Here is a 16,380-nt window from a genome sequence, read left to right on the forward strand (position 1 = left end):
CTGCCATATCTTAATCTTAAGTTTTCTTAAAAAAAAAAAAACAAAACAAAACAAAACAAAAAATCTTAAGTTTTCTTAAGTTTTTCTTAAGGAATCTTAAGACTGTCTGATTAGTGAATTTCACCCAGCAGTGAGACTCTTTCATTCATATCCCATAGTTGAAAATCGGTCAAGCCGTTTTGCCAATATGGCCGCTTAAACAAAAATTGTTTTTTTTTCTTTACTAAAACACTAAAACGGTTTAACCTTTTTTTTCAAATTTGACTCAAATGAACCATCTGAAAGCAAATAAATCAACAAAAGACTCGTCAACTTAAAAAAAAAAAACCTCTCAAAATAACGATTGATCAGCCCCTTTTGTGCTCCAGTGAAGGACATTCCACGTGATTCTGTGATGTGCAACAGAGGAAAAAAAGAAAAGAAAATCATGTTCAGAGTAAAATTGTATATATAAAGTATGTTTTCACTTCTCCCGATATTAAACTATTATATATAATATTGAAATTGTTTTAAGGTGTTATAAGTATATTTTAGTGTTTTATGCGGAAGAGAATTAAATAAAAAAAAAGAGACGTTTATGCAAAAAGTATATAGTAGCTCGATGAAAGCGGTATAAAGGAAATTCCAAAAGCAAATTCAATTTCTTCGGCGTTCTCTCTCTCTTCAGGTGCAAGCCCACAGGTGCAGCTTTCAAGGGGGTGGTGCATCAGTCTTCAGCCGAGCTCCGAAAGGACAGAGTCCAGATCACGCTGGAGTAGTTCTGAAGCTTCACGCTGCTTTATGACCTCATCCTTGAGACGATCTACATTTGCTTGATGCAGGTAGTTACCCTTCTTGAGTGCCGCGAGGATGCCCTCGTGACGCTTAACTCGTGGCTCCAGATTTGTCTTCTTCTTCTCATCCTCAGCATCCTGCAGGAAGGATTTGTCGCACAAAAGAAAGAAAGAATAAAAGAATTAATTCCCCACAAATCGCCATTTAATTGAAGGAACAAACCTCATTTTCGGATTCACTCTCAGACTCCTCCTCTGTTTCAGATTCCTCAGACTCCTCAGATTCGTCCTCCTCCTCACTCTCCTCCTCTTCCTCAGCATCCTCCTCATCCTTCTCCTCGTCCTCATCAACATCCACGTCCTTCATGAGTTTCGCCATCTTATCAACCTCCTTCTGCAGGCTGCGATACTTCTTCAACTCTTCCCTGTTGAGAGGAGAAAGAAAAGCAAAAACATGAAGAAAAGAGCACCATTGAGGAGCTTTTTGGCAATCAATCGGAAGTTATCTTGTTAATTACTTGAGGGTCACTTGAGTCTTCTTCATGGCATCTTTGAGGCCCATTCTTTCTTTCCTCGCCACCTTCTCCTTCTCCTTGATTCTCGACAATTTCGTCTGCAACATCTTAACTTCACGATTCAGTCGTCGTTTCCGGCGCTCCTCCTTTGTTGCCTCATCCTCCTCACTATCACTCTCACTCACTTCGGGTTCGGGCTCGGGGGAGCTATCCTTTGCCGGTGCTTCACTATCCCGCCTCGAACCACCTCCTCCTGGGCCAGTTCCCTTCAGCATTTGCAAAGGAAAGAATTATTTTAGTTTTTGCTGAAGAAATTATGTTTAACAGACAAATTAAGCACGAGGATTCCATTGACGAAACATAAGGATTTATTTAAATATCAAAGGATTTTTTAAATGAATCGTACTCTTTTTCTACGAGAATTATTCTAATGAATCATTTCTTGTTATCTACTTTTGAATATATTTTCCAAAAGAATTTTTAAAATTGTAGTTAATAAAACGTCAAACGTTAGAAAAAGAATGTAAAAAAAATATAAAAAAAAAAACTTTAAGGTTGAAAAAACAAAAGAAAATGTTAGAAAATAAATACCAGACGTCAGGAAATGCGTTAGAATAAAAACGTTAAAACCCTAAAAAAAATACCAAAGTCATTAAAAAATAAATGTAAAACGTTAGAATAGCACAAAAAAAAATGTTAAAAACTTCTAATTTGCATGAAACAGCCCGATAATACGGTTTAGTAAGACTATCAAATTTTATAAACTTTCACTCGTAATTCCTTATTCTTTTTTTAATTTAATATTCTTAATTATTTATTTAATCAATTAAAAAAAAAACTTTTTTTTTCAAAAGTAAAATTAATAAATAAATAAAATATATTTCTGGCTAGAATTCGAAGACATAGGAACAGGGGAACTTCTTTCTACTTAAAAGTAACATTTAGGCTTGAATTTAATATTTTTTAGGCTTGAATTAAATACTTTTTAAAGCTTTTCTTCGGCCTTTTAAAGTACTAAAATCCGGATAGCTCTTATTAGGTTGAAGTTAGTACCTATTTTTAGAATTAAAATTAATACTTTTTAAGCTTAAATTTAAACTGAAAGGTTTGGTAAAGCTATTTTTTTTGGAATAATTAAGTAATTAAGTAATTAGTAATTAAGTAATATTTAGACTCGAAAAATGTACTTTTTCGGCTTTAATTTTGTACGTTTAGGCTTAAATTTAATACTTTTTAGGCTTTTCTACTTAATTTGTGTCTAAATTTATTTTTTTTAATCCTGGATTAATTACGAATTAACGAATACTTAACGAATTAAAAGAAAGGAAAAGTTTATGAACTTTTTACAAAAAAAATCATGAATTTTAGTCGAGAATTAACTCTTCTAGACTTTAAATCAGCCTTGGAGAATATTTCAAAGGAATCTTTAGCATATTCTGGTTAGAAAATAATTCTAAATTAAACCAAAAAATTACAAAATTGTGTCAAAACTACTTAACGAGCTTAACTCATTCAATGTAGGTTAGTAAAAATCTTCGGAGCAGAGTTAAATTCCAAAGAAAGATGTTATTTTGCTAATTTTCCATTTAAAATTTAAAAGACTTTCAATTAAAATTCCCTCTCTGGGAGTCTTGTGGTCTTTTAATTTATCAAACTGGGGGGCTGATTACTTTCGGAATTAAAACCCCCGCACAGTGGGAACATTTTAAATATCACGACGCATTTCTCGTGAAGAGGCTGACGATGGGGGAGGCGTAGGTGAATGAAGGAAGTGCGAAAGAATGTTTTTTCCACCCCCGCACTAAATGGGCTTTTTCACAGGAATGCTTTCAACGGAAAATTCGAATGGGTTGCTTGGGGGGAGGCTTTGCGCGCGGGATGTTGCACACAGACATTGGGGAGGGGGTTGTGGGTGGTTTTGGCGAATACCTGACGCCTGAATGATCTTTGCTGGATGGCGTAATCATCCTCTTCGTCATCGTCCTCGTATGAGAAGTGTTGCCACTGAATTTGTGGTCTTGAACCCTTATTCGTGTTTTGTGAAGCACACGCGCGCACGGGAATCACATGGTGGTTAATCGAAGCGTAAATAAAGCAGCAGAGATATTTTCCAAAATTAATTATTGTTTAGCTAAATTGGCAGGTTAATTAAGCCCTTCAGCGTATACGTAACATTCTCTCCGCATCCGCAATGTAACGCCCAACGAATCTATCATTCGTGATTTTATTATTTTGGGAAAAGCTCACGTCAAATATTTCAATTTTCCCCCCTCAAACATTTTACAAAATTTCCCATTTGTGAATATTTGTTTTTTTCTTTCATTTTTTTGTTGTTTTATTTCCCACATATGGAAGCTTTTTTTCCGGCATAACGTGCGGTATGGCAGAACGAATTCCCTTTTAGCTCAACCAACACTCATTTCGTGTGAATAAAATATTTAGTCATGTGATTTTTCCATGAATTCTTTTTTTTATTCAATGTATTTGCCACTGTGTAGATAATTTTATGATAAAAAAAAACTCAACGCATTGGCGAAACGATGATGGAAAAAACAATATTTTCATGGTGAATATTTTCATAACATATGTCAGGGGTTGAGTTGAAAAATTTTTGCATTATTCAATAAAATTTAAAATTCCTTTTACCTTCAAACGCGAGCACGTTTTTCCGACTTTTATTTTTCTTCCTGTTTTTATTCAATTTTAAAATGAAATTTCAAACGTAGGCAACAAATTGCCTTAAAAAGCCATTGGAATTTAAAAAATACCCACTACATGACCTTTAGGGCAGTTAAGAGGGTTCAAAGTAACACAGAGCCCACAGAGCAGAGTTTTAGGGTCGCAGATTTAACTAGAATTTTTAAATTGTTGTCCTGTTTCGTTGAAAATTTATTATTTCTGAAAATTCTAAATGCTTAAGCTTGGAAAGCAGAGTAATAAAATTATTGATGTTTCTCTAATAAACAGGCTTCTACAAAAATCAGACTTCTCCAACAAATAGGCTTGCTTAACAAGCCGCCTTCTTTAGCAATCAGGTTTGTCTAACAAGCGGACTTCTCCAACAAATAGGCTTGTCTAACAAGAAGGCATCTCCGACAGACAGGCTAGTCTAACAAGCGGGCTTCTTTATAAACAGGCTTGTTTAACAATCAGGTTTATTCAGTAAACACCTTTAGTCCAATAAATAGGCTTCTTCAAAAAAACAGACTTCTCGAATAGACAGAACAGAAACATTCCTCTTAAATGATCAGTCAGGCTTCTACAACAAACAGGCTTTTGAAAAATCAGACTTATCCATCAAACAGGCTTGCTTAACAAGCGGCTTTCTCCAACAAACAGGCTTGTCTAACAAATGGACTTCTCGAACAAACAAACTTCTTTAACAAGCAAGTTTTTGTAATAAACAGGCGTCTCCAATAAACAAATTAGTCAAAAACTAGGCTTCTCCAAAAAACAAATTTCAGTAAAACCAGAAAGCTAACAACTCATATCTAGTGATAATTCAATGATCTTTTCGAAGTTTCATCGCCTAAAAAAGCTTCCATACTGAATTCTAATTATTATGTCGTTAAAAGCTAAAACAAGATCGTTGAGTTTACATTGCGGTTCAAAATAGTTAGGATTGTCCTTCTTAACGTCCCACTTGTAAAAACCTACCTGTGATATTTGCTTCTCAAGCAAGGCTATTTTCCTCTTTTGCTCTTCAATCTCCGTCTTTGCCTTGTCCAGCTGCTCAGCCGTATCCTGGTACTTCTTCTCCAGCAACGAAGCCTGCTTCTGTGCTGATTCTGCTTCGGATTTTAGTGACTGCACCAAGGACTCATCAATTGCTGACACCGTACTGGTACGCGTAACTGGCTCTCCCGTAATAGACCATCGTTCTCGCTCCAGTTCTGCCTCGAGATTTGCTATTCGAGCTAGCAGCCGCTTATTTTCACGCTCATGCGCTTCCTTGTTTCGTAGCTCCAGCGCCAGCATTTGTTTCGTACTCTGCAGATCATCGCGCAACTTATCAATGTCATCCATTTCATCTTCCTCCTCCTCTGGTGGTGGTTCTGCAAAGTTGGCGCGTGACTCTGACTTCTGAATTTGCTCCTCAATCGTCATCTGTCGTCGGAATTTACGGAGACCCTCGAGAACGGGTCTACTGCGGTCATTGCATTTTGTCGGTTTCAGCCTGATACCCTGCTGAATTTGCTGCAGCAGTACATTGTGGGCATTTGCCTTTTCAGTTTCAAATATAAATTGCCCCTTGACTTTCGTCATGGATTTGCACGTTAGAATCGGACGTGAACGGTCGTTGCATTCAACATGGCGCAGCTTTTTTCCTTGCTCCACTTCAGCCATCATTTCGGACCAATCGGGACGGCGTCGAGCACGTGTTCGTAGCTTATCCAGCGTCTTTTGAGCATTCTGCGAAAGGGGTTTCTTCTGGAACTCTGGTGGGGGCGGTGCAGTTGGTGGTGGGGGTGGTGGTGGTGGCATGTTGCCCGGGGGAGGGGGTGGAGGAGGGGCTGTTACGAAACATTAAAGCAAAGAAAAGATATTTATTTGCTGTTTTGTTTTTCTTTCAATTCATTTCTTTCATAGATTAATTGAGGTTAAGTTTCGAAAATTTGTAAGCAAATTATCTTGTAAAAACTTCTTCAGAAAAAAAACTATTCTAGATTCTATTTATTTAAGTTTTGAAAGTTTTAAAGCTTTTAAATTAATTTTCTTTGAATTAATTAGAAGGAAAATGGCTACAAAAAGAATATTTTGAGGTTAGCGTCATTGTGTTAACATAACCTCAACTCAAACATTTTAATAATGTAGTTTCTAACCGTGTTGTAATGGCTGAAAATGGCGGAGGTATTGCGGCAAAACAAATCCATGGCCCATTGAAAGTAATGTGTTAGAAAATCTAGGGCTAATGTTGTGTCTACACCAAGGAGGAAATTAATCTTTTCTCTTTGTTTGTGTTTGTAAAGGATAGAGGAGAGCCCTTCGTAGCATTTCGCGCAACCATTTACATTTTACCTCCCACATGTGAAGTGAAATTGAATTAAGTTGCGTGGTTATGTTCATTCTGCATATTTAATATCTAATTAGTTGAGTACATGAAAACTATGGTAATTCTATCTCTTTATCAACGTTATTTTCAATATAATTCTCTATATATTATGTGTGTAGGTACCTCATTTACAAACCCCTCGCACGGTGTAACTGTGCTCTCGGAAAATATATTATTTACAAACATTTTCCTCAAATTAGCTCTAACATATTTTCATACATTGTTCAGCGACGTCAATGCAAAAGCACCCCCGCGGGGAATTTTTCTTGTTACACTGAAAAATGGATTATTTTGACACATTATGATTCACTTTTTGCATTTTCATATCATATGAGAAGCTTTTGTACCGTAAATATGGAAGAGCTAACATCAATTTATTATGTGTAGAAAATTCAAGCACATTTTACATTTGAGTAGATTTAACAAAAGCTCTCCATGCAGCTGCATTAAATAATTCAAATTTATATTTAGCTAATTTATTTTCCAAATTTTGTGACAAAATTTCAATATTTAAGCTTTTTTGTTTAAACTAAACACTCAGGAACTTTCCAGGAAATAATTCGTTTTAGTGATTTATCAGCCACTTTCATAAGCTCGAAGAAAGCTGCAATGAATGTATTTTCTTAAATTAAAAGATGCTTAAATGGAATAAGAAAATTGATGAAGAGGTAAAAGATTACGAAGATTGACATTACAAAAACATATAACGTTCGTTTCATTCAAATTAGCAGCTGCTGGCAATTCTTTCAAATTTTTTCTAACGTTAGACATTTATTCTAAACACATTTTAAACAATTTGAGGTTTATTAGAAGCTTCGAGTCTTTTTCTTTTACCTTTTGACACTTCTAACGACTGAAATCTGAATTTTCTTACGATTGACATTACTTTTTTTTAACGATAGTCATGACTTTAGAATGTTTAACGTTTTTTTTTCTTTTCTAATATTTGACATTTCAAGTATTTTTCTAACATTTGACGCTTATTTTGTTTTACTCTTTTTAATGTTTGACATTTCAAGTCTTTGACATTAAAAAAAACTTTATATTTATTTTAACATTTGACTTTAGTTTTCTACAGTTTGACATTCGATTGACATTTCAATGTCATTTTCTTTTCAAACATTCAAATTGAAAACAATTTTATTCTGTCTTCGGAATTTTGTATCTCCTTCAAACAACTAAAATTCTATTTGAAATTCTCTTCAACAACGTTTTGGGTATATGTCTCTCAAGAAAGCAATTGTGTGTATTTTGTGCATTTTTAACGACCACCACCATTCATTTTCCCAACACATCTTGCCTTTTGAAACATTTTACGCTTTATTAATTAATTATGAATGTAATTGTTTGAATTCCCACCAGCAGCGCGAAGGAAAAGGAAATTTCCTTTGCAATTTCCATTTAAAGGAACTTTTGTTGAGGAAATGTTGCAAGAAAATGTAAATCTATCGCTACATATAAATGATATGTAGTGGAGGTGTAGGTAGAGAAGTGCTAAATGTCAGAAATATCAAGTGAATGATACTTGAGTATCAAATATTTTCGTGTATGTCGTCAACATTTTCTTCTCTCACTCCAATCCCGTTGCAGTTTGACTCTTGAGATGATTTTGCACAGAGTTTCTGAATTGTTAAATATTTCCATGAAAATATTCTCGCGCTTTTCCCCAAAAAGGAATGCATTTTCCCTGTGAAAAAGTTGATATAATATCACTGGAATGCTTCAATAGTACAAAGTATTGTACAAAGTTTTTGAAATTTCGTACGTTAATGTACCTGAACACTTCAAAAGAAAAATGATTGAAAAGAATAAAAATCTTTCTGGAGGATACAGGAGGAAAATAATGAGAAAGAGAGAAAATATTTATTGTTAACAAGCGAGGGGGTAGATTTGTGTTGGGTTCGTTATCGATGTCTTAGAATGCAACAAAGTAAAATTTTTGGCACAAGAGTGGCATTATACTTAGAATTCTCCTCTCTTTTCTCTCTATCTCTACCTCTCTAAGAGAGATTTTTCTTATGTATTATATACATTAAATTATGTACATAGCGCAAGAAGGAAAAACTGAATGGGGCACATCAATGTGTGGGCGTCATAAATTGGGTTATAAATATTTACATCAACTGACATTCATTCCAGCTTTTTCAGTACAAGGTTTCCCCAAAAGATTTTACAAATGTTATTTTCATAATCTCTCCGCCATTTCCTTTTCTCCTTATTATTCAGCATCATTTAATTTTTTTCTCTCTCTCATTTTCTCCGCCATTTCAATCATTGTCAACGATAAATGACAAGAAATTGATTCAACTTCATCTTATTCTGATGAAGAGGATGAAGATGTTCTTTTCTTGTTTATTTAGTTGGAGTTTCCTATGGAATCAATCTGCCTACCCTCAGACGTAACTGACTTTGCCATTCTCTTAAAAATAGAATTAGAGGGCTCTCGTGGTGTTAGAAAACACGAGGACTACTTAATGTCTACGAATGAACATTGATTTTTTTATGAGAATTTTACTTATATTAATTTCATCATTATTGGTTGAAAAGCAGTATCAGAGGGCTCTCGGAGTGTTAAAAAACGTAAGGATCAGTCAATTTCAAACTAATATTGATTTTGATTTAAAATCTGATCTAACTGTCATTTCCTTCGTTACGGAGGAGTAGTAACTCAGTTGAATGAGGTTAAAACTTCAGTTGAGTGGGGCATATTTTACGCCCGAGGAAAATCCTACACCTAACATAACCTCAAAGCACATTTTGTGACAGAAAATCATAATTGTGCGGATCTTCCGATGGAAAATGAATGGGGAGCATAAGGGAAGACCTTTTGGGGACATTGCATTGCATGTTTTTCCATGATATCTCACTTTTTTGCACAAAAAATTAGTTGAGGTTATGTTGGCGCGAAAAAATCTCCCCAAAGTGTCAAAAAAAAGATGCTCCTCGCGAAGACGTCAACCAAAAATTCACCTCCGTCTGTTCAGAGCCAATAAGTTTATAAAAAAGAATTGATTTTGAATGAAGGATCAGTATCACTCTGTCAAGGAGAAGTAACAGAGGGCTTTCGGGATGTTAGAAAACGTGAAAACCAGTAAATTTTGAATTGAAATCAATTTTGGATTAGAATCTGATTAGGAATGAGTAATAGAGGAATCTTAGGGTGTTAGGAAATACTTTTAAAATAGTTTTTTTTAAATTAAATTTCAATATAAAATTATACTAATTTATTAACGAATATATCTTCCTAATTTTATAACCACAAACACACCGCAACAATTCAATTATAACACAACAAATTAATGGGCAATTATTAAATTGAATACTATGCCATTTTGGTGGCGTTTATCATCAGAAATCTACAAATTACATTTAAAAAATATTTACGGCCAATTTATATAAATTGTATGCTGATTTTATTGATTATTTAATTCGTTTAATTGCATGTTATTTGCTAACATTATGTATTTAAAAATCATTGTAACCGTGACTGTAGCCATGCTTCCTGCATTTTTGGCATAAATTGAGTTTACAAACAAATCCCCCAGAAATTCGTCATATTTCATGAATGTTAATTAAAATAGCAACTCATACTAAAAATTGTCAATCATCATTTTCTATTTTCTCTACATCTGAGTCATTCTTTCTCAATTTATTTCTTTTTCGTGAATTTTTTTTGGCAAGCTAAATGTGGAAGTGATGACACAGAGTAATTGACAGAGTTTTGACAGATGACGTGAGTAAAAGGAGGGGGGTTTTGACAGAACAACAGAAATGCATGACAACTCACCTTTGAGCTGGAAGTTATTCCATTCAGTATCGCTGGTTTTTGGTACAATTGGTGCCTCCTTCTTGACAACCTTCTTCAAGACAGGTTGCTCCGGAAGTACATTTCGTGGTTTCTCAGGCAACGTTTCGGGATCGGGCTTGACAACCTTCTTCAGAACTGGCGTCTCCAGAAGCATTGACTTTGGCCTCTCGGGCAATTCATCGACATTTGGTGTTTTCTTCAGGACAGGCTTCAATTTAACCTCCTGCATAAATTTATTCCTGGGTTTATCCGTTGCATCTGTCGTTGAGTCCTTCCTTGGGAGCTTATCGCTATCCCGTCGACTTCCGAACTTTGAATCAGTTTTCTTCAGCGTTGATCGTGGTGGTGGAGTATCCTCCTCGGAGGATTCTTCCGAAGTCTCCGTACCCGATTCCATACTCTCAGACTCCTCCGATTCAGGCGATGGCTCCTTCTTTCGTGGCTTCAGCAGCTGTGCCGAAGGACGTCTAGTTTCCGTCATTATGGGCACTTTCACTTCTCGCGACTGCAGCTTCACGTTCATCTCCTTCGGCTTGCTGTAGTCAACAGGTTGCGGTGTTACTTCTTTTCCCTTGACAGGTTCTTTAGGCTTGACAGCGGGTTCTTTGGGCTTGACAGCTGGTTCCTTGGGCTTAGCAACGGGTTTTGTGGGTTGTCCATTTTCTTTAGCCTCAGGACTGGCTTTCTTCACCCCATCGCTTTTCGTGACGGACTTTAGTTTCGACGGCGATGGAGCCTTATCAGTGTCATTGTCCTTCACCCATGGCGGTCTAAATGTCGTCCTCGATGGTCCACCTGAGCCTTTGCTCGTTGCACCATTGATGGGCATTACTTTCCACTGCTGGGCATGGAAATGAAATGAAGAAGAAACAGAGGGTTGTTAAAACATTAGGAGAAGGAATTCTTTTTAATTAACTTTAACGGGTTTAAGGGTAAAAGATCGTTCCTAAATGTATGTATAAAAATGATTTTCAGACTTCAAGGAGTAAAAAAGAGCCTTCTTTAGATTTTTTATAAATAAATTAAGAAACATTCAAGAGTTGGAAGAGATTGAGAAGGTTTTTTAAGGTCATGCTTGCGTTCAGACTTCAAGGACTAAAGAAGGTGCGAGTTATAAGGGCTGGTTATCTGTAAGAAACATGAGAGTAGTCTGAAATCTATCCAAGGGGATGTTTCTGTTTGTTTATTGCAGTTTAATTTGCAGGTCTTGACAATTTATTTATTTCTAACGACTGACATTTTTTATCTAACGTCAGGTCTAATATTTAACGTTCTTTTTAAAACGTTTGACATTCTCTTATCTTATATTTGATGTTGGGTAAAGTTTACTGTTGAGTCAGGCTTAAGTTCTTTCAGTTAGGCTTTACTTTTGAAGCTTTTAAAATTAAGTTTCTTGAGTTTTAAGTCATACCTAAGTTTTTTAAACCAGATTTACAGTTTATAAGCTATTTTTGTAAAGTTCGGGTTTAATTTTTAATTAGGTCAGATTAAGACCTAAGTTTTTTATATCAAGCCTAAGTTTTAAACCAAATTAATTGTTTTTAGTTAGCCTTAAATTTTTGAGGTCAGACTAAAACTTTTTTAAGTCAAATTTAAAAATTTTAAGCCTGACTTAGTATTATCCGTTATCTGAAATAGCTTTTGTGTACTGACTTAAGTTAAAAGATTAAAATTAATTTAAAAATAAAAAAAATATTTTTGTAGTAAATAAAGAAGACAAAAATAATTAAATTAAATTCTTCAATCTATTCTAATTCTAATTTAAATAGAACACACGAATTTGACAATGACATTAATGTGTGTTGTTTAATCTATTTCTGTGTCGCGAAGGCAAATCTTGTCAGCTCGATTGATTGAAAATGCGAATACCCCAAGCAATTGGTAATGAAAAGCCTGCGTGAGCGTCTCTGTGCGGAGAAAAAAAATCCTCTCATTCCTCCGAAGATCATCGATCTCTCACGCAAGCATAGATCATTCGCTCTTTTATTTTATTTTCACTCCAATATGCTGAAAGTGGAACTCATAATTTTTCATCACGAGAAAAGCCACCCCATCGTCGCGAATTGTGTGCGTCCAACGGAACTTTCGCGGTCGTGACTACATAGAGTGTGGAGGATTTATTTTGAGAAGAGTCCACAACGAAAATGTTATGTTATATTTACAAAATTTTTATGTTCAACTGATGCTCACAATCGCCACACAACAGCAGACGTTTATCGCGTCACGAGAAAATCATTGAGATCATCACGAAAGATTGCGAGAGAAATTTTCCCGCAGAATCCCCGCCCAGTCCCAAAAAATTTCTCTCTTCTCTCATCACACAAAGATTTATTTATCCAAATAATCATCTCAATGAAATAAATGCAAAACTTTTCTCAAAAGAAAAAAAGATTCTTAAATAAACTTTTAAGAAAAAATCACAAATAGAGCTGATAGAGAGTTTCATGTCCAGGCGCTATGTGCGAAGAAAGTTTCCCGAGAGAAGGGAAAACTCTCTAATAGAGTGATCAACGGAAAATGTTTTTATTGGTGGAAAATGTAATTTCTAAATATATAGCTGTGTGTGCTGTCGCAAGCGAAAAATCGCCAAGATTTCTCACTCTCGGACACTTTTGGAACGAAACAACCACATATATTGAAAAGAAAATAACACCAAATGAAAATTCTCAGACTGCCGCTGCTGCGTAGTTGAGATTTGTATATAAAGTCACTAAGAAATTTATCGGGACATCTAAATTGATTCTTCTGCAAATAGTTTTTGATTCTTTTTAATTAACTTCTTTTAGCTTCAATTTTGGTTTTTAAGTTTTCCTTGATATTTTTTTATGTAACTGTTTTGTAGATAATTTATAGCGTAGGTGGAGGCGCCATGTACTAGGGGTCCTTCTTGAAGTTTAAGTATACTGTCTTAGAATTTTTCAGTTATTGTGAAGAACTTTCAATTAGCTTCAATCAGGTTTTCACCTGATTTGAGTCTATTTTAAGGGTCTAGATTAAAACCTAATAAAGAAAAAGCGTTATGCTTAAATCTAAAACCACAAAACCTGATTAATAGTGCAATTCTGTAAGAAAATTCTTTTCTCTTCAAATAAAATTTAAGTTTTTTGCTAGATTTTAACAACTAAAATTAAATTATAAATTTAATTTAATTAAGTTTTAAATTTATTTGCATCAGACATAATTTTGGACATTAACTCAACCAAAATTTAGTGTATTGTCGTTCTATTAGAATAAAATAAAAAATTAACTATTCCAGATATCCCTCTTAAAGGAATATTAGAAAATTTTTAAACATTTCTGGAATTGTATTCTTTATAGGGGAACGTGGCCCAATTGCGACCCCCTAAATTCTGTTTCAGAAGGACTGAAAAAAGTTATATTAAAATGAATTAAATCTTCCCAAGTTTGGTACCATTGGAAAGGTCATTTAATAGGCTAACTTTGTTCTATAGATGCAAACATTCTATCTCTTACCTGTTCTGAGTAATAGTCGAATGAAAAAAAGGTGCTAAAATTGCACTTTTTCACCACGGTGTTCTAATTGCGACCCCCCGAGTGTTCTAATTGCGACCCCCTTTTTTTGCCGTAATTTGTGGGTTTTTCACTAGTAGATCACATTTATCACTACTATAAATAGGGAAACTGCCATGAATTACACGGAAAAGCCGGAAAATCAAGAATTTATTTTTAATTTTCCCCACATTTGTTTTGACATTTCGCCCTTGAGGTGACTACACGGAATTTCACACACACAGACAATTGCGCACTCACTGACGTAATTCGCAGAAAATCCACGAAAATTCTTCTGAGGAATGCGTAAATTACACTTTCTGCTTTCCCTTTTGGTTGTAGGAACATTTTCACTGCGAAAAAACTTTCAATAAACGTGAAAAAATATTGATTTTCCCGAAATCAAAACACAGCGCGGTCTGTGTGAGAGAGACACTTCCACACCACTACACGCATGCGCGACTGCTTTACCGTGGTGAATGGTGGAAATAGACGGTCCGAATTGAAACATTTTGGGGGTCGCAATTAGACCATTCTTCATGTATTACATTTTCACTTAATTACTTAAAACGCCTAAAATCTTTCAAAAAATTGTAAATCAAGTAATAAACTAGACCCTGCTACAGAAACGCGGCATAATATGAGACATAATAGTGGGAAAAAAACTCATATCAACTTAGTTTCTAAAATCAGAAAATGTCGGCCAAGTGCTGCAAATGAATTTTGATTTTTAATTCGTCCTGTTGTGTACCAAACTAAATTATTTTAGGCGCTAACATTACCTTACTATAATATCTTCATAATGTAGTGAAACTAATTTTATAATATTTCGTCATTTACGAGAAAAAGGGGCGGTCGCAATTGGGCGGCGGTCCGATTTGGGCCACGTTCCCCTATCCTTTCTTTTAAAACAGAAATGAAGGAAAAAATTAACTGCCAAAATAGAGGTCATAATTCTTCTTATTCTTTATTCTTTAGGTCATAATTTAGCAATATTTAACAAAATCTTAACTAGAATTATATTATAGAACTTCAAAATCCATAAAAGTGTCTAAAACGTTTCCCTAATTTTAATTTTTCAAAATTTTTAATTGAATTATCGGCACCGCTGCTTTAGGTGTGTTAAGCTTAAATTATATTCGACTTTAGACGCCTGGTAGAATGAAAAATCTCTCATTTTCCATCAAGAAAATTTAAAAGCAAGTGGAGGCGCCAGGTGAAGCACAATCGATTGTTTATGTTTATTTATTCCAATTAAAATAAATAGGAAAATCGTAAAAAAATCATTTGTGTCTTATTATAGTTTCTTTCTGACTTTGAAAGTTAAAAACTATCACAAATAATGGGAATTATTTCGGATTATTCCGAATAATTCCCATTAAAATTCAAATATTCGATTCAGATAATCACCCCTCATTGTTTAATATTGCTGTAATATTCTGCAAAGACCTTCAATGATCATTTTATGCTTTCTGAGCAAACTCTCTCTCCACAAATATCTTAATTCACTACGCAACTGTCTCAATAAATTCGACACTTTCTGTATACCAAAGGCAATAAATAGATGATGATGATTATATAAAAAAAACATTTTTTTTTTTCTTAGAAAGCAAATCCAAATCTCAAAGTCATTTCTCAATATCAATAATGAAACAATTTCCTCCAAATTTATCTTTGAAATAAGGGGTTGTTTTGGTGTGATAAGACCTAACCACCCACCCGTAGTGATTATAGCATCATCTATTTCTCATTTACCTAAAATTTCTTGGATATTATCCTCCACTTTCACTTGAAGTTTTTTTTGACTTTTCTCAATACTTTTCCGCGCACTTTCCCCTCGCGTGGAGAAAGTTTTCTTCTTTTTTTTTCACACTCTGTGAAGGTCGTGCTAGAAAGGATTCCAGGCACTTCCAGACGTTTCGTTCGTTCTTAAGTCACAACCTCAATATCACCACTTGAATGTGAATCCTGAAATCACTTTTTTCTTCACACCGCCGGACTCCAACACGGAGCCACATTAATCGGCAAACTGGGTGGGAAAATTTTTCCCAAGACACGATTTTCGGGAGGAAAAGTGTCGCGAGGTGGGCGTTTTGGCGACTGTGACGACCTCTGGGCACGATCGTGGCCACTTTTCCACGGAGGCGCAGACGATCGCGCTGCCAGTGATCATGCGCCAGCTATTTTTGGTATTCACCTCATTTTTTTTCGTGTCCGATTTTCATACAAAAACACTCCACCAAGAGACGCACGAAGAGCCAGAGAGAAGATGGAATAAATTGAGCAAGGAGGAGATTAAAAGAAACGATTATTTTGTGGAAAGTGTCACGACGTCATGATGGAAATATTAATTTGCTTTTTTGTTGGGAAAATCAATTAGGCAATTTGGGGAGTATTTTACAGAGGAAAAAGGAAAGAGAGAGAAAATTGGGGCTTGAAAGGGTTAATAAATGCTTAAGTACGATACGCTGCAAATAAGTATGGTATGATTGAACCCAAGTAGCACAGAATTACAGCGAAATTCTTTATTTTCTTTTTTTTTTAGACTTGAAATCAGCATAGGAATTAACAAAAATTACCAAAAAAAAGCAAATAAATTGTAATTAAAAAAAAATTTAAATGCTTTTATTTAACCCTTTCAGGTTCGCGATCAATCTAACGAGCTGATTGAACTGAAAATAATTTTTATGGGTTCCTTTGAGCTCAAATAAGACATTGACT

General features: G+C 34.9%; 1 protein-coding gene across 4 annotated transcripts; it reads right to left on the reverse strand.

Annotated features, from left to right (window-relative positions):
• Nucleotides 1-430: 430 nt before the first annotated feature.
• On the reverse strand, nucleotides 431-15,764 carry LOC129794968 (trichohyalin). Of its 4 annotated transcripts, none has more exons than XM_055835916.1 (7): nucleotides 15,415-15,764; nucleotides 10,129-10,987; nucleotides 4,946-5,802; nucleotides 3,218-3,313; nucleotides 1,292-1,554; nucleotides 997-1,198; nucleotides 431-911 (listed from the first exon to the last, which is right to left on the reverse strand). In XM_055835916.1, the coding sequence occupies exons 2-7, from the start codon at nucleotides 10,976-10,978 to the stop codon at nucleotides 714-716; spliced, it is 2,466 nt and encodes an 821-aa protein (XP_055691891.1). In that variant the 5' UTR covers nucleotides 10,979-10,987; nucleotides 15,415-15,764; the 3' UTR covers nucleotides 431-713. The 4 variants fall into 4 exon arrangements, with proteins under 4 accessions (XP_055691891.1, XP_055691890.1, XP_055691893.1 ...); XM_055835915.1 differs by having other exon boundaries at nucleotides 10,129-10,990; XM_055835918.1 differs by lacking the exon at nucleotides 10,129-10,987.
• Nucleotides 15,765-16,380: the final 616 nt, after the last annotated feature.

Source organism: Lutzomyia longipalpis, chromosome 4, assembly GCF_024334085.1.
Source record: "Lutzomyia longipalpis isolate SR_M1_2022 chromosome 4, ASM2433408v1".
Classification (NCBI taxonomy): domain Eukaryota; kingdom Metazoa; phylum Arthropoda; class Insecta; order Diptera; family Psychodidae; genus Lutzomyia; species Lutzomyia longipalpis.